Source organism: Lepidochelys kempii, chromosome 2 (assembly GCF_965140265.1).
Source record: "Lepidochelys kempii isolate rLepKem1 chromosome 2, rLepKem1.hap2, whole genome shotgun sequence".
NCBI lineage: Eukaryota > Metazoa > Chordata > Testudines > Cheloniidae > Lepidochelys > Lepidochelys kempii.
The window spans coordinates 184382212-184401484 of NC_133257.1; the positions used below are offsets into that span (position 1 = coordinate 184382212).

The 19273-nt window shown below is 39.8% G+C and overlaps 1 protein-coding gene across 7 annotated transcripts in view; it reads left to right on the top strand.

Annotated features, from left to right (window-relative positions):
• LRRFIP2 (LRR binding FLII interacting protein 2) overlaps window positions 1-19273 on the top strand; it is a 138089-nt gene that overhangs the window by 111651 nt on the left and 7165 nt on the right. For 5 of the 7 annotated variants that reach the window (XM_073333006.1, XM_073333000.1, XM_073333001.1 and 2 more), the window contains 7 exons: window positions 2757-2849; window positions 7079-7180; window positions 7490-7622; window positions 9208-9257; window positions 10877-10997; window positions 14112-14191; window positions 15402-15506. In XM_073333006.1, the coding sequence (XP_073189107.1) occupies window positions 2757-2849; window positions 7079-7180; window positions 7490-7622; window positions 9208-9257; window positions 10877-10997; window positions 14112-14191; window positions 15402-15506 (684 nt within the window). The remainder of the gene's footprint in view (window positions 1-2756; window positions 2850-7078; window positions 7181-7489; window positions 7623-9207; window positions 9258-10876; window positions 10998-14111; window positions 14192-15401; window positions 15507-19273) is intronic. The other 2 variants (XM_073333004.1, XM_073333005.1) reach the window with 1 other exon arrangement.

Consider the following 19273-nt stretch of genomic DNA (forward strand, 5'->3'; position numbering starts at 1 on the left):
GCAATAACAATGGACCGCTGGGTCCTCAGGACTGTGGCAGTGGGGTACATCCTACAGTTTATTGAAAATCCCTCCCTCCCACCCCCTCTTCCCCATCCCTCTTCATGGACCCTTCTCAGGAGTGACTTCTTGCCCAAGAGGTACAAGCTCTCCTGCAAGTCGGGACCATAGAGGAAGTCCCCACACTTCAGAAAGGGAAAGGGTTTTATTCCTGGTATTTTCTCATTCCAAAGGCCCAGGGTGGTCTCTGCCCTCTTTTGGACCTGCAAGGCCTCAACAAGTATCTTAAGAAGTTGAAGTTTCGCATGGTCTCCCAGGCCTCCATCATTCCTTCTCTGGATCCAGGAGATTGGTATGTCGTCCTGGATTTGAAGGATGCCTACTTTCACATATCAATATTCCACGGCAGCCACCCTGGTCACCCACCGCAAAGGCCTACTCTGCTGGCAGTGCCCCTTATACCACAGCATATGTGCGCCACTCCAAAGGGCACCAAAGCCGGTCCCCTATGCATACCACTGAGGGAAAAACTTCTGTCACCGGTGCATGTGGCGAGCACACACACCTACAATGGAATGGACATGAGCAACACCTCTCGAAGAACACTGTAACTGACTTTTCTCAACATGTAGTAGACTAAGCACCGAGAGCAAGGATCTCCTGCATATTCTAATCCTGATTCTGACACTTACTCCCTCTGTGGCCTTAGCTGGGTCACTGAACCTTTCTGGTAGAGGTTTTTTATCTGGAATACTTAACTGCCTCACAGGGTATGGATTATTACTTTTGTAAAGTGCAACAGCATATAAATGCTTATATTCATCAGATCCACATGGACACTTCACAAAATGGGGGCCAAAGGGCACCTCCACTTGCAGCTTATTTAGACAGTTATTCATTGCTTTCATATTAATAATATTGCATTCATTCAATACTTTTCTAAATGTTGGCATTATGCACATAACCCAACACCACCAGTGGGGTTCTCTTGATCAGAAGGAAGTTGGTTTTGGCACAGACGCCTCCTCCATTCACAGATGCAAAATGAGTTGATTTGTTGGGATACCAAAGAATTCTCTCTAATCATCCCCAAAATCCTCAGGCTAGCCCCATATAGAGGGGCATGATTTTAACAGATTGGGATCAGTTATATTTTGAGGGCCTAAGAAAAATTTTAGTAGACCCACCAAAAATGCTAAGGCCACCTCTGACCACAGTAGTGCATTACGTAGAATTGGTTGACAAGCATTTCATTGCTGGATGCTTTATTTTGTCTAAATACACAATTCCTTCTTTCTTTCTTCCTTTCCTTCTTTCTATTTGTTTTCCATTTTATAACAGGAGGTGATAAACCTAATACTCTGTCAACACACACAAGTGTAAAAGTTAGAAAAGGTTCTTTGAGTTACAGAAGTACTTTTTGCAACATTTCTTACAGATCACTTTAGAAATTGTGGTTTTGTTTTCTTGGGCATTAATGTCTAATATGTTTACTGTGTTACTACATATTTTGTAATATAATGGTTTTCAACCTGTGGTCCACAGAACCCTGGGGGTCTGCAGACTGTCTAAGATTTCCAAAGTGGTCCACATCTCCATTTGAAATATTTTAGGGGTCCACAAATGAAAAAAGGTTGAAAACCACCGTTGTAATACAAATACCTCGAGCTGAAATTGAAATGTTTACACGAGTTCATGTATTGCCTTCAACACTTCAGCGTTTTGGTTAACTTTCTAAGTTTACTGGGCCAAAAATAACCCCTAAATATTGCAGTGTGACTGTGCTAAAAAAGATTCAGTACACTTATCCATAGTCTGAGATACTATGTCCTAGAGTTTCCATGTTTTGAAAGCAGAATACATAAATAATGCACCTTTTCAAAGGAACGTGCTCTTTCTTCCTGATCATCCTGTTTGTATTCTGTTTGCTGCATACCCGACCACCGACTTGGGATGAATTACATTTTCCCAAATATATTACAACCAAAATACACTTGTTTTGCACTGGTACAGATGTTGTTCTCAACTTTCTATAGCTAGCATCCAATACATTGCAAACATTTTGATATCGGACAATTGTAACGTTTATACCTTTTTCTGTTACAGTAAATGAGGTTGCCAGGGTAAGTCAGTGGCTAGGAAATGTAAAAGTCAGTGTTTTAACTTTTTTCTAATATCTTGCATCAATGCTATATTTTAATTAAATTTAATTTTGTGGCATTGAACTTTAGCGTATTGCATTTGTCATAATTTATAAGAATTAACATAAAAAGGGGTTACATTAATTTATGCCTAGGCCTGTGGTTCCAGTCTCGTCTTTAATAGCTGAATAACTTTTCAGTCCATAGTGAAAGGAACTTTTAAAAAAGGTCACATCCATGTGATACTTGACCCACTCTGCTGAAGAGCTATCATGAAGGTATTTTTTTCTCTAGAAAGGATATTACTTCCAAATTATGTGGAAACTATCATGGAAATGCACAGATACAGCTGATACATTATCAAAAAGTTATTTTATATAGTGCCTACTCCATATAACATTAGTGTATAAAAAAAGTTAGTTACATTACAATATCCTTGTGTGATTGAAAAAGGAAGGTGTCATATTAGCCTAAGATGCCATCTATGTTTTTAAATTCTCATCCTTACAGACTCTTTGATTGATTTTATACTATTTAGTTTCCTTTATCCGTTTGTTTCCTTTACTAGTCTGTCTTTTTCCTCTTTTATTCTTTCCCTCCTCCCATTTACTGCAGGAGAATCAACGCATGCAGCAGAAAATAGACTCCATAACCAGAGAGGTGTTTGACCTCCAGGAGACAATTAATTGGAAAGATAAAAAAATTGGGGTATGAAACTAATATGGGGGGAAAAGGGATCATTGATTTAGAAATAGACTGGTATTGTTAGAGGATTCTGGACAGTCCAAAGAAATGAAGGCCATGTACATTTTAGCCATTTAAACACAGTTGCAATCTGATATTTGTAACATAAGCTTCCCCACTGGAACAAAGAAATGAGCTTCACTTCATATTACTGAATTTCACTTACATATACAGTGGGTGAAAGGGATAAATTACAATTTTATCCTTCCAAGAAATTGGTTAAGAGCGTAGGCTTGGCCATACTAAGATAAAAACGTAGGATCCATCTAGTCAGTTGTCATACATCTAGCAGGAGCCAGTGCCTAATACTTCAAGCAGAAAATGAAAAATACATAACCACCTATTCAGTTCTGAAAATGGCTTACTACACTCATTTTGGATGCTGAATTTACTGCATTATATATGCATGAAGCAACTTGTTATACATTTTATATTAAGCAAGGAGAAATCTAAGCGCTCATAATACTTCGACGTGTTAGCCATCTATTCCAAAAAGTAGTGTTTTATTTGATTTTTAAATAAAATGACTCTTATAAAATCATATTTTTTTCAAGAAGTCTAGCTATATGTCATACCCACATCTCAGGATTGGTTTTGTGGCCATGTGCCTCACAATACATCAGAAGCATGCAGGTGTTTAATGTGATTACATACCATGTGTCTGTCATTCACTTAAGCAGTCCAGGGTTTTCACTTTGAAAGCACTGTGAAGAATAAAAGATTAAACAAAATATACTATAGCTTAAATGCTGTAAAGCTTATTACAAACAAAAGAGGAAAGAAGACTGAGTAGCTTGAAGGGCCTAAATAATATGGTGATTGGCATTATATAAAATAGAACTGTATTAATTAAACTTATTAAATAGAAGACTTCAGTTTGTCATGCATACAGTCCCTTAACTTTTAAGAATATTTTTTTTACCTGTAGCCAGGGCTTGAAAAAGCTACCAATTCATGGCAAATATGAAACTTGCCTACATGGAGGTAGAGACCAGTGACATCAACTTCTACAGAATCTAAACCGTAACTTTTTTAAAAACAGAGTTTTTAGCCTTTGTGTCTCATAAAATTGAAGTCCAACCCCACCCTACCACTTGTAAAGGAGAACGAACATTCTTCCTCTCTGTTTGCCTCCCCTATGATCCTGTAGCCCTTTATTTTCCATGGCTTCATCTTTGTCTCAGCTTTTATTTTTTGTCATCTTCCCTGATGATAAGCTCCAGTGGATTTGTCAAGACTGGTCAATTTTCACTGTATCCCATCTTAAGGACTCCTTTGAGCAGCTGTACAATACACTATATTTTGTAAGTTATTAGAATTTTATTCTGGTTCTAAGAAGTTGTTTGCAAAGATGATGCAAACCAGAAATCTGGTTCACAAGCAGGATAGAAACAGCATGTCAGTTTCAAGTCTATTTTTCAAAGTTCTCTCAAATTCTCAGACACATTCAGATAGAATTGAAACTCAATATGTCAGTTTGAGGGCTGAGGTACTATTTATCTAGTCATTTATTCAGGGTCTCCTGAGATAAGTCTCCTCCCTGCCCTCCCTGCTCCCCCCAATAAATTGCTTTTACTTTTCAGAGCGCTTCAAAGTGTACCTGCATAGACAGATTGCCTTGAAAATAGCTATGCCAAATCAGGGTCTGGGATAGACTTTGTGGGGCAAATTTTGGGATATTTGGTCAAAGGAATTCTGAGTCAAAGTTTCCTCCTCCCAAGTGACCTACTTTTACTTAATAAATTGCTCTACAATGCACTTGCAGAGCTCAGTTGTCCTGAAAAACATTTTGACAGTAAGAGGGACTGGAAATAGTAGTTTTGCAAATTTGGTGTTATATGGTCAGGGGGTGAGGTGAAATACAACCAACCCTACCTCTGTTACTAAAGGTTTTGGTAGTGAATATTCCCAGTTTTTATTGCCAACCCCACGGGGTAGCAGGGAAGCAGAGTTATGGTTGTGTGCCTGTGTTGTGTGAGCAGTGTAACAACTCTCTTTCAACATTTGTGTGTTTGGCTTTTTTTCTTGCAATGATAACCTTCTTATACCATGTGTGCAAGGAAACCTTAACTCTGCATTTCCTGTTTTTGTCAGTTATTTGGGTTTTGGGAATTAAACTCTCATGTTCTGTAAGCTACAAGGAGTCCTGGAAAGTGCAGAGTGCCTACAACCCTAACTCCATGTTGAGGGACTCTTTTACATGTGAATAACTAAATTGAGATATGTAACAAGATATGTTTAAAAATATATATTAAATAGCAATTTGATAATTTTACAGTTTAATAGCATACACAATAAACGTTGTTTATTCCTTTAAAATGCAAGGATTGTAGCTTTGAGTGCATGGGTGGCACTTGGCACTCTAGCTAGTAGGCATCAGGTAAACTTTTCAAGCCCTAATTAAAGCATTTATGGAGTTTAAAAAATAAGGGGCTTGACTTTAAGTTTATAATTTTAGTTGTAGAAATCTAGTGTGTCTGAGGAAACAGTAGATAAGTAATAAAATGAATTTTCTTAAAATATTCTATATCCATCAGAGGGTAGCTGCTAGACTACTCCTATATTTTTAGTATGCAGTGCTTAAAATTAATTTTTCCATCTATGAAATCCAGTTCAGCTGCATGTTTCATTTATTCCTGTTGAAATAAATAAATGAACAGCATAGTGCATTGAAAAATATTGCTTTCCCTAGAAACTATCAATAATAATTTAAAGTAAAACATCCAATAGAACATCAGAGTTACGAACACCAGAGTTAAACTGACCAGTCAACCACACCTCATTTGGAACTGGAAGTACACAGATCAGGCAGCAGCGAAGATCTCCTACAGTAATACAGAACTGTGTTAAACGTAAACTACTAAAAAAATAAAGGGAAGGCAGCATTTTTCTTCTAGATAGTAAAGTTTCAAAGCTGTATTAAGTCAATGTTGAGTTGTAAACTTTTGAAAGAACCACCGTAATGTTTTCGTCAGAGTTATGAACATTTCAGAGTTGTGAACAACCTCCATTCCTGAGGTGCTTGTAACTTTGAGGTTCTATTGTAGTAAATTTGAGAAGTGAAGAAAATACAATGTGAAGCTATTTACCTTCATTTCTTCCTTTATATCAGTCTATTCCTAAAGATTCATGCATGACATAACATTTGTTAGATGAGTTTTCTTGGCAAATGTGTGTTTACATTTGTGCAGTTCTCTCTTATTTGGGATTATTTATAATGCAGTTGTCGCATAGTCAAGATTATTCATAGTGCATGTAGTAATTAATTTAAATGGAATATTGGAGTGCTGCCTAATTGGCCTAAAATGTCTGTGTTAACTCTGGGTAACATAGTTGCCACATAGCTGTATGAGATTGTTGTGTTTTCTGTTGTGACCCCTTTTGTGTTAATGTAGTGTCGTTAGTGCCAGTTTTTCTTAGTTTTGTGTTTCTAAAAACGTTTGTTGGTAACCAAATGGCTAAAATATTTATGCAAGTAACAGAGAAGCAGATAAGAAGAAATTAATAAAAGGAACTAAAATATACAGACTTTGATTGTAAGATTTCTACTCTGTGCTCCTGTAGAAGTCAGAGTAGTTAGTGTAATGGATGTGGTATTCTACAGTCTCTACTAATTAAATCCCCGAGCATTTTGGCCTGTGAGAAGGATGTGGAGTCTTGACTGTTCAGTAGTAGTGCGGTGGCTTGTTGAGTGGCTGGATGCAATTGTTAGTAAATATATATTTGGACTGAAATAGATGTTTCTCTTAAAGCCAGAGGCAGGTATTTATTAAACTTAACCAAAGCGTTTGTCAAAATACCTCATCACAAAGCTGTTCCCACTATGAGGGTTTTCTAGGATAGTTCAGCTAGACACAAATACTATGCAGAAAAGTCCATGCAGAGATTGCCTTAAAATGGACACATTTGGAAGGACTGTATTAATTTTGGTAAACAATGTAATGAATCAAATGGTTGGATTGTATAGAGTCTGCCAAGCCTACTGTAGGTAAAGATTGTTTCAAGACCAGCATGCGGCACTGAGGCAAACATATGACTGCAAAAGTTAGCTATTGAAGTTGCACATAATATTTCCCCTTCTCCTTTCTTTACTTTTATTCAGCTGCTTGCCTTATTGTATAAAATCTCTCTGCTGCCTATCATATTGCTCTCTCTCTGTGCCATTCTTTTTCTTGCTATCTGCCTGTACCCAGGCTCTAGAAAGACAGAAAGAGTACTTTGACTCCATTAAGCATGAGCGAGATGAGCTCAGAGATGAGTTGGCTGACCTGAAGGAAGCAATGAAGACAGGACAGGTATGTCAGTAGCAGTAGTATACAGTAATACAAATACAGAAATGGGGGATCAACCATAGTCAACACAAAACAGAAAGCAGTATGTTACTACTCCAGTACATCCCAAGAAAGGTTTGATTCTGGTAATGATATAAGTAATGCTGCTTGGTCCAAATATGGACCAAAACCCCCAATCCTCACATAAGTTAAATGGAACATTTCCATTTGGTGTAACTGTTTCAGTCAAGTTGAAAACCTTCTGAAAATGTAAAATGTAATTGGATAGAAAAGGTTTCTTTTGTATGAGTGAAATTCCTTTTATTTTTTCAGAGACACGGGTTAGTTATAATCCCAGATGGTACTCCAAATGGTGATGTAAACCATGAACCAGTGGTTGGTACAATAGCAGTTGTATCGCAGGAAGCTGCTCAAGTCTTGGAATCTGCAGGAGAAGGACCACTAGGTAAAAATATACTAAATACATGTTGTCTTTCAAAGATTTTACTGGATTTTTTGTTTTCCCCCAGTGTTCACATCCAAAATTGTGACTTCAGAGCTACACAAAGATATTTCCGTTACTTATGAAATGTGCCATTGCCAAGCTGAATGCTTGTCTCTAACCTAACAGCATATTTGTTTGTTGGTGCGATGAGGGCATCTGCAGTTGGTTAATTCTCATGGTCCAGTCTCCATTTTATTGTTTTTGAGGTAACTTTAGAGTGAGCTAAGAAAACTAGGAAATAGTTGGATAAAAATGCAGAATTAGTAAAGTGTTTTGATTAACACTTATTTTCTTTGTTAAGAAATAAATGTTTCTTTAAAAACATGAACTATTTAAAGAGCCCATTTGTGAAAAGTCCTGTATACAAGAAATAGGAGTGTATATTGTGTCTTCTCATTTCCTTTGAAATACTTTTTGTATTCATGCAAATTGATGGTATCTCTTAATTGCTTAGAATAGAAAGGTTTGCTTTAGTTCCAGTTAGCACAGTCAAACTACTATGTGGACAAAATTAGGGTTCTGTTCCCAGGCTCCTGGTTAATTTTGTTTTCCTAGCTAAACTGCACAAATTATTGTTTTTTTTTTTCATTACTTAGTACACAAGGAAACATCCTTGTATGTTGGTACACATAGTATACGAATTTAAATGGAAGACTGCATGTTTTTTGTTTTAAACCATTTATTTAATAAATAGTCCTGATATTGCCCAGTCATGTTGAAATGGACAGAAAGAATTGTTAATACTCATATTTGGTGGTTCTGATGCACTATTGGTTTGTTTACATTATTTTTAAAAATAATTCTCTAAGAAACTGAGAACTTGTCAGACCTATTCTGATTTTACTACTGACTGAGTGGGAGGGTATGTTCAAGGGGTTAATGATCTTTTCTGGATGAGTTAATTTATTTTAGCTGCAGTTTAGGCTATTAGCCCAGCTACTGTCTGTATTCTAGTAACACAACATGATAGGTACTCTACAAACATAGGGAGGCACAGTCCCTTCCCTGAAGAGCTTGCAATCTGAAAGATAAGACAGAAATAAAGGGTTGGGAAAAGGATGTTTACATACAGGTAAAATGGTTATAGCAGTAACTGGCCATGTCTTGAGTATTTTTACTAAAGTGAGTATTTTTAGGAAGTGGGAGATGGTTTTGTTTTGTTAAATGTATAAATTATCCCCAGTAGTCCCTCAACCATTCATTAACTACTAGGAATTGCCTTACTCAGATGTCTTTATTGCTGCTAAACTTTTTATATATTAAAAAGTAAAGAAAATACTTAGCTTTTTATATGTTACAAAGATATATTTGAACTGCATGTTGCTGTGAATATAGTGATGTGTTTGAAGTATTGATGTTTGCAACCATTTAGGCAAGTACAATAAACCATAGGAACTCAAATGGTCATTTTCAGCACATCATTAAATTCACAACTTTTGCTAAATTTGAAAAATATTTTTATTTTTAAGCTTAATGAAAATAAAACATTAAATTTTTGGTTTTAAATCCGTCTGGATTTTGAGATCTTCTTCTTTGGTTCTTTTAGATGTTCGGCTACGAAAACTGGCTGGGGAGAAAGAGGAATTATTGTCACAGGTAGAGAAGTGTTTTTTTTCCCATAAATATTGTGTAAAGGGATAGATAAGTTAGATTTAAAAAAGTGTGTCTCTCCCCCGCCCCCCCCAAAAAAAAAGTTAGTACATTAATAAAAAATAAAAAGCTACTAAACCTGTAGGTAAAACAAACTAAACGAAAATATTAGCTTTAATGAAACTTCCAACTTTGGTCGGCCAGAAACTACTAAATTCCTCTCTGTGGTGCCCTGAACAGCATGAACTTGGTCTTACGCAATAGCTAAGTTGGTCTTCAAGCTGTTTCCCTTATGGTTGTTCTGAGTGGTCCTAATTGGAAGTATATATGGATCTTTGTGAGGGTGCGTCCTGCCTCTCCGTTTTTATACTAACATTGTGCTGTATGATTGACTCATTTGCATCTTACAATTACAGATCATCATTGATCAGTGATGGTTATATGAAATGAAGTAGCTATTTATTCATTCTTTCTCTTATTTCTTTTTATAAAAACAAGAAGTTGGAAGTTACTAAAATCTAACAAGGTTTGGGAGTCATTTTTGAACAATACCAGTATGGCTGACTCAAGAGAAAGCAGAAGCCAGGGTCGTTATGTGTTCTGAGAGATCTGTCCAGGACAAGAGTACTCAAACTTTTTCCGTACCGTAGAGTGTCTCATGGATAATCTGTCCTCCCATGTTGTGATTCTTCCAATTCATCATCACAATATTCTTGTGATAACTACAGTTAGTTAAAAGGAAAAATATTATGAATATTAACTTTTAATGCAGTTTAGCAACTAGAAAAGAGGAGGTGGTTGGTGACCTGCAAGTGACCAGTGGACCACCAGCAGGTGTTCCACAGACTACTAATCTACAGACCACAATTTGTGAACTTGTGGTCTAGGGGAAGGCATGGAGTATAGCTGCACAGGACACAGATCTAGCCATTCTTATCAGCCTTTGTTTTCACTGAGAGTGTACCAGATACCTTATTTTTAATATTCAGATGAATGTCAAATAACTAGGTGTTTTGGGTTCAAGCCAAAATAGAAGCCAAATACTGGCTAGACCATAAAAATACAATCACTTATTAGAGTGTGGTAGTTGTAAAAATCATTCTATTTTGAGGTGGCTTATGTAAACTCCTGTTTGTGAGATTCAAACTCCCTACACCATTCCACTCAACTGTGGGAGGAATTTTCCAATAGTATAGAGCAAAGATGAGAGCTCCTACCTTCTTCATCAGACCTCCATCAGGGGTCATGGCTGGGGATTTCTTACATACTGATGAGCCCTGACTGCCGGAAAAACCTGTAGGAACTGCTGACATGTAACACAAAGTTAAGCTACTTTTGAGACTACTCTAACTCTGCACAGGTGACCAGCTTGGCAGCCATCACTTCTGGGAATGAGGGAAGAGGTACATCATAATGCTGGATTTGCTCTGGTATGCCTTTGCACATCCTGGGATCTGAGCCATAGATTTTGTAAACTTTAAAAATGTAAAATATACATGAAAAATTCCATACACAGAGCTCAATTGGCACCTCATGCTGAGAATCACGATGAAGGGAAAAATGTTTTGTGGTCACAGTATAATTTCTAGTAGATTACTCTTCACAATATGACATTTTAATTTCAGATTAGGAAACTGAAGCTGCAACTGGAAGAGGAACGACAGAAATACTCTAAAAATGATGGCACAAATCCAGATATAACAGGATTAGAGAATGGTTCTGATTTGCAGTTAATTGAAATGCAGAGTAAGCATACCTTAAATATATATAGATATTCATAGTGAAAAGAAACCTAGTTCTCTTCTTCCCCCGATGTATGAAGGATGAGTGCCCTTCTTTGGTTGTGAGACCTACTTATCTAATCTTGTTGAAAACTTTATCTGTGGTTTTCATAGGGGCTTTCCTCATAGCTATTTTCTTTCTTGTGTAGGTTTAATTATTATCAATTGTAGTAGTATCAACAGAGTACAGGATTTTAAAATTATTTTTTGTTGGCAAACTTCCTCTCAGTGCATTCCTCAGTATACAATAGTTAATAAAAGGTCTCTGTTTGCTTTTGGAGCTTAATAAAATTTCTGGCAAGTTAATTTTTCTTAGTTGACAACGTTGCCTCACTTTGATATAAATATTTGCCAATTTCATTATTAGATGATAGAATTTCACCTGAATTATTTTGCTAGTATTTTCCCCTGGTTTCCTATCATGTTGAAGCTTGATCCACTAACGCAGTCTGAAAGACTCCCTGTCACTATCTGGAGCAAACAAAACGTATTAAAATCCTGCCCAACGTTCAGTTTCATTTCACACAAACTGACCAGGCTAGCTTGAGTCTGAGCAAGCGAACTCCCTAGCTGTCAGCAGCCATATGGAGCTGCAAGTCACTGACAGGACAGTCATTTGAGAGATGTGCCAAAGCTATCTCAAGCAGAGGTGTGGCTGTGCCAATTGGTAATTTTCTGAGCAGTACCACCAAAAATGATTTGCAAACCTGCAAGAAATTCTTTTCTTTTTTCTTAGATTTGTATTGTCAAGCAAATTCAAGCTTTATTCTGCTTTTTGGTCAAATGCTTTTTCAGATCTCTGCTCAACCTCCAGAATTTATATTTATGTTGGGATTCTTGTCCTCAAACCAGTCTTAATATAGTGATCCTGCTTTTCAAGGAGATAATCGGTTGGTGATGAGATGGTTTGTTGTTGATACCATTTATTTTGGTTGTCCATGCTCTGTCCGAAGTGCACATTTTAAAGTGTCTATATCTTGGGGTTACCAAGTGATTAATGCAGGCTTGGTGTCTTCAGTCTCTTATAATGGGTCTGTTAGGTGTCACATGTAAAAGATAGGATCATTATTCTAGCTTCTTTAGTCTCCAAGAGAAGAGAATCAATAAAGAATATTTATACCACAAGAGTCCTGAATATAGTAGTCTTCTTTGAGCAGTGGTCCCTCTCTGTGTTTCACACCTGGGCTATGCATGTGCACTATGTGCCTGAGTCTGGAATTTTTTAGTAAGCAGTGTCCATCCATAGCGTTTGTTGTGCTCTGAACCAAAAGTATAAGGAACGGTGCAGACAGACACACCTCCCATTCCTTCTTGTTGCCATGAAGTCTGAGGGAGTCTTCTGTCCTCTCAGCTCCTTCTGCTACTATGTCATTTCTGTATACTGTAATTAGTAACAATATACTGTAATTAGTATTGTATACTGTAACAATATACTGTAATTAGTTCATTTTTAGTATTCTTCTCCTTTTTAGACTCCAGTATAATAGTTAGATAGTTGTTCCCCTTTTACCCATTCCGCAGAATTTTCCCCTCTGTTCTGCCCAGGAAGGCTGAGATTGTCCTGAGTCCCAGGGTTCAAAACTTGTGTTTCCTGCCCTTGCTCTTTTTCTGTGACCAGTCAACATCAGTGTTGCCTCTCCTGTCTGGGCGAGTATCATATCTCAGCCACGTACAGTAGTTGCTGCTCCTTCCCCCGAGAACTCATGAGGGTAAGGAAAAGAGAAGGTGATGAGACCCCAATCAGATCCAGGCTGGGAAGATCCCCCTGTACAGCAGCCTCATCAGACAGGAAGCATCCCTCTGAGCACAAGGTTGGGAGTTGAAACGAAGAATTCTAAGCCTGAAGAGAAGGCTTCCGATGAGAGTAAGATGCACAGTCATAAGTATAGGGATAAATTGTCTTAATCCAAAACTGCTCCGAAGAGAGAGCATCACTCCCCGACCCCACCAAAGTCAGGAGAGCCTGTGCGCACAGACGCTAAAGACTTAAGCCTGAGTAAATCTTCTTGGCAAGAGAAAGTGGCACATAAGGGTATGGATCCGTCTGTTCAGGTACTGATTCCGGTGTCCAAAGCACAGGACAGACATTCTCCAGAGCCGATGCAGTGCCTATACTGACGCAGCCCCAGAAGGATCTGACTTCTTCTGTGAGCAAGGAAGCTCCAGATCCGATGGCAGCACCAATGTACTCACCATCCACCCCCAGGTGGTCTGAGACCTATGTCTCCCTATCCTCATATTCACTCATTCTCTCTCTCTCACTCATGCACCATCTCTATTCAGAGACATTACTTCAGAAGAGGAGGTTATTCCTTCTCTCCCACCTGCAAGTCTGTGTACAAAATCATTGGTACTGTATGTACTGCTGGTGATCTGGTGTTTTCTTACAATGATTTGGAAACTCCTCAGGAGTCTCTGTGGTACCAAGCAAAGATGGCCCTGCACAGAAGCCCTAGAACATCAGGGTTACATCTTCTGGCCAGGCATGATTTGCCAAGGGACAGGTGGTACCCTATGCCATGGGTAAAGATACGTAGGGCAGCTACCTGGAGCTCCTTGTACTCCTTCACAAAACGTTACACTTTGGTCCAGTCTGCCGTTACAGATACAGCTATGGGGACAGCAGTATTAGCTATCACATCTGCGTCCTTGTAACCATTTCTTGTTTGAACACTGCTTGTTAATCTCCCACATGTGGAATATAGGTAGGGACCATCACTCGAAGAAGAAACAGAGGTTACTTACCTGTAACTGGAGGGTCTTTGAGTTGTGTGATCCCTATCTGTTTTCCATTATCTGTCCTCTGTCATGGATTATCTGGATTTGGAGCACGAGGAGAGCTACAGCATGTGTGGGCCAGTGGGGCACTGCTTACTAAAAAAATTCCAAACTCAGGTGCATGGTGTGTATATATGTACCCACATGTGGAATATGGGACCACACATCTCAAAGAACCTCCAGTTACAGGTAAATAACCTCTATTTCTCAATGGAGTCATATTTAAAATTCATTTGAATTAAAATAGGAATTGCTTATTAGTGACACTTTAAGAAATCCATTAATGTCTGATTTTATTTAGGAGATGCCAACAGACAAATAAGTGAATACAAATTTAAGCTTTCAAAAGCTGAACAAGATATAACTACCATGGAACAAAATGTAAGTATCTTTCTTTAGAATTTTTTTAGTAAATTTTTAGTAAATTTAAGTAAGTCACAGAGATTTTTATGCATAGTATACTCGAGTTATAAGATCATTTTTCTCAGATGTAGATTCCAAAATTGATTCTTATCTGTTCTGTGATTCACCATAATGGCTTTACCAGCAGCACTAAATTCATACTTGTGTTACCATTTTCTTACAAATCAATACTTTTTCATAACCTCACCATAAAAAGAAAATGTAGAGATTCATATTCTGGGGTTAATTGACCAAGACCTCCATCATACTGTACAAAATAAAAAGGAATGGAAGTAAGTTTTTTACTGTGTAAACTGGATTGCTTTCTTAAATTACTATCTGTGAAAAAGGTACCCTTGACTTAGGGAGATACTACATAAGATTATCTAATTTTCTGTAAACAAGACAGTAATGTATTTGAGAAACTCTTCTGGGTTTCCATAGTTTATAAATAGCAAAATAATAGAATACTCTGAGAGCGAATTAGAGTATGCTTCAATAAATGGGGATTACTTTAGCACTTGGCAAATCAGAGTTACACAGTGCTTTTTATCACTATGCCACATATTTGATTTCATTACTCTGTGAACTGTAGTAGAACAGTAACAGGTCATAACTCTTGCATTCTAACTAGAGAGTGGTGAGTGAGCTTTAAAGCTAGTGGTTCCTATTCATTTTTTGCTTGGCGCTCCATCCCCTTGTTACAGAGCTGGGCTTCGACTCATGACCTCTCACATCATACTCTGACCCATTGCCATGTCTCACCTTTCTTGTTTCCACTGCCTCTGTTTCCCAGTTCACTTTCCCTTGGTTCTCACTTTCCCCTCCCAGTTTTCCCACTCTCCCTGCCTCCAGTGCTCTTCCATTCCCCTCGATCCACTCCCTGCTGTCTCACCATGAAGAGTGACCGACAGTGGGTTCTTCTCTGGTGTTTCTACTCTCCATGAGTCTCCCTTCTTGCAGTTTCCCTGTTCTTTAAACCCTGATGTTTCCCTTTCTCTGCAATCTCAGCTGCTTCTGCACATTGACACTCACCACCTTCTCTCCTGCTGAGGGTGCCACAGATAATGCAGGGAACAGTGCTGTGGAGTGCCACATAGGAGAGGGGAGAAGGACAGACAGGTGGGTAGCCCATCCCATTATAAAGCAGTCAGCAGTCATTTTTTTTGGTGGTTGACTTTGTTTGCAGATTGGAAGACTTGAAGGACAGGTGATAAGATATAAATCTGCAGCAGAGAATGCAGAAAAAGTGGAAGATGAACTCAAAGCAGAGAAGAGGAAACTTCAGCGAGAGGTAATCAACTCCATTTTCCTTTCAGAGTAAACATGATGGAGTTTCATTAATAAAACCAAATGCCTATGAACATTTAATCTTTGTAGCTGTTACGGGAGTAATTCTGTGAGCAGTCTGTTGGCTTCCAACAAGGGGGTAAGAACTACAAATGGTCATATATAGAGGTCTTTTTCTTCAGTATGATGTCTCATGCACCTGAGGCTGGCCCAATGTATTTCAAAATCATTTCTTTTCTGACTGTAGCTGGCAGAGGAGTTCTGCAGGATCTGCAAGCATTTCATTGGCAATTGTCTTGGCTTACAGCAACTTTCTCCTGTTCTGCAGCAGCCTCTCCTCGGAACCCTTGTCTCTAATTCTTGGACATGTTTCTTATACTTTTTTTTTTTATCATCCTCATTGCATTGGTTCCTTGAATGACTTCCATTGTTGCCACCTTTTTATCTTTGCTGTCAAATTGGAGCCAACCTGAGAGCATTGGTAAATTATTTCTTATCCATGCATTGACAGCCTGTTTTTTTATTGTTTTTTCCCTGCAGTTGAAGCAACAAGATATTTGACCTCCTGAGCTTCTGAAGTCCTTGTCTTCATTGAGGCCTTGACTTACTCCACCTTTGTTTGCACTTTGTTCCCAGTCTGGAGCATGTTACATTGTGAACATCATTGCGCTCTCTCTGACTCACTAAGTACTATCTTCTTCCAGTTCCAGACCTTGACTTTTTGAGATACAGTTCCAGACTAAAATTACCAAAGTAATTTTTTGTTCTTTTGTTACTACTTTTTAAGGTATCTTAGAAAGAAGGCCTCCTAATAACTTCAAAAAGCTTCTGGACTGTAATTGAGCCCTGTTACTCAGCAGCGGGCACTATTACTGCATTATCTGGCAATGACCAGGGGGAGAGATGTCTCAGAGTATATCTACCTGGGAACGTGCCTCATGTCACCCAAGCTTGGACCCAACGAGTTGGGAAGGCTTGGACCTGGATGCCTAGCCGAAGCTGCCACCCCTGCCACATCCACACTACTCTTTTTAGCACGCTACTCTTATGTGAAGCTAGCAAGAGTCTGTCTACCTGCGCTGGGAGTCTTGCTCCTAGCTACAGTGTAGACATACTTTTTGGGATCTAGTGATCAGAGGACTTTCAGGAAGTTTCTCTGGAACATCAGCCTGTTCCTGGGAGATCTGATTGAAGTGTTAAAGGCTTGATTTCAGAGCAAAGACCAGAGTGTCTCTCTAAGCTAAACTTCAACCTTTGCCTGACTGCTTCACGCCTTTATATGCTCTGCCACAGCTCCTCCTCGTGGGAGGATTATGTCCTGCAAAGCACCCAGTAGAAATCAGCCAGTTCAGTTTACCTCGGAGTTGTCTGTGTGGGTAACTGAGCCAATAGATTCTAAGATGTAGCAGCAGGAGAGGAGGATACTCTTCAGTTTACTTTAAGGCACTTAGACTCCTCCAGAGTCTCAACTATTTCCAGCTCTGTCTCAAACTTCCTATGTAACTTGAAAGTCATTTAAACACTCAGTGCATTTGTTCCGTATCTGTAAATTGGAGATAATTGTGAGAGTAAATCCATTAGTGTTTGTATAGTGCTTAGATAGGAGAGAGTCCATCTATTTGTAGATGTGACCTATTTACCTCTTAACATGAAGTTGTTCTTTGAGTAGATACAGCCATATATTCCATTCAGATGTGTGGGTGCCCCGTGCACCGGCACCAGAGAGTTTTGCTTAGCAGTACCTGTAGAGGGGCGATGGTCGTGGCTGTAGTCCCTCCTTTGGCTATATGAGGTGGCACCACCCCAACCTCCCCCAGTTCCTTCTTAGCACCTGTGGCTGGAGTTAGAGCTCTGTGTGGTTTTTATTTCACATTCTTCTATTTAGTGACTGTTCTCTGATTGTATATCATTAATTAGTACTGATCGTTCGTTAGTTATTTAAGTTTTCCCTGGTGATGTCCTCGCCAGTATTTAAACTTTGTCCATCGTGTATGGGAGCGATCCCCACACAGTGCTTGCTGTGTCTAGGCAAAGCCCACGTCAAGGAGCAGTGTTCGTTTTGCAGATTACTCATGAAACAGACTCAAGTGGCAAGAGATCTTCATCTGAAGCAGCACCTGCTCGAACACGTCATGGCCTACTTTGGCACCAAGGCCCTCCTCAGATTGGAGATCGCCCTCAGGTGTGGGAAGTGCTGCTGCTTTGTGTCCTGGAGCTGGTGCCTCTCCGAAGAAACAGAGGAGTCGTTCCCTGTTGAGTGTGCTGTGGAAAAGGCCACTGGGAGCTGCGGGGGGGCCATGGCTGCGGATGGTCAACATCAGCAAAATGTCTCATGGCCCGCAATCAAATTACCCTAATGGGCTGTAGGGTGTACACCAGTGGTGTACGCTACTCCAAGCACTGGAAGTGACAGAGATGTACACTTTGCTGGAAGTTCCATTTCCACTATTAGCACCAGCCCTCTTGTCATTCTGGGCTATGGACGAGTCAGTCCAGCCGCTTGCACCCTCAGGACTGGCCTCACAGCTATCCCCCGAAGCCCGGGATCCCTTGGTGTCCAAGTTGAGATCTTTCTCTTCCCGTTCCCTGGATGGGGGCCCTTCATGGAGCGCTGTTGGTACCAGGACTAGCATTCATCTCGTGGTCAGGATGGAGGCCCCTGGCCTAGCGCCTACTGACCACCAATGCCCTATTTATACCAGTGGCCTCCATGGAATCCATGGGACTCTCCTCAGTCACGGAAGTCCTGCTTCTCAGCCTTCCTGAGGCTGAGATCACCAGCCAAGTCTGTGGTGGTGACCATCAATCCACCACAGATCCAGGCACTGGTGAGACTTTCCCTCAGAGCCTCCCAAATTGTTTCACCCAGGCCGTCAGTCCTGGTGCAGGATCCGTCTTGGGCACACTTAACTGCTTTATCCTCATCCTTGGACGATTCTGTGGTGCCATGCTCTTCCTTCCCTTCAGTATTGGAGAATTTTAAGGCATATTGGGACCTGTTGTGGTGGCTGCCTCCCTGGGTATTCAGGCAGAATTCCCGTAGGTGAACACCCACAAGTTAGTGGATATCCTGCAGCTGTCTGCTCCTGGGAGAGTCATTTCTCCCTATTAACATTGAGCTCTATGAGCCTACTAAGGTCCTCTGGAGCACACTGGCTTTAGTACCACCTGTAGCTAAGCACATGGAAAAGTGCTGCTTTGTTCCTGTGCAGGGATTTGCAGGTTTTTATAGCCCAAGCTCCTTAGTGGTAACAGTTGTGAACGATAGAGCCCAACAGGGCAGGTTTAAGTCCACTCGCAAGGAGAAGGACTCTAAGAGCATGAATCTAATGGGCAGGAAGATTTGCTGCTCCTCTTTCTTGCAGATGCAAATTGCTAATCAGCAAGCATTGCTGTCCAAGTACAAATTTGTCAACTGGAGGGCTATGTCCAAATTTGCAGACCAGCCATTCCCTCTCCCAAGACAGCGGGACTACCCCAGAAAGGGCATAGATCCCTCAGAAAGAAGCAGTCATGTTTGGGGTTCAGACAGTCCACATGTTCTTCTCCAAAGCACCCATTTTGACTTCTTCCTCCAAGGCAATGTTCCAGTTGTCATTTTCTTCTCCTCCATTTGCTTTCACAATGCTTGGGGCTCGATCCCCACCAACAGCTGGGTCCTAAGCACCATCATAGACTCATAGATATTAAGGTCAGAAGGGACCATTATGATCATCTAGTCTGACCTCCTGCACGATGCAGGCCACTGAATCTCAACCACCCACTCCTGCA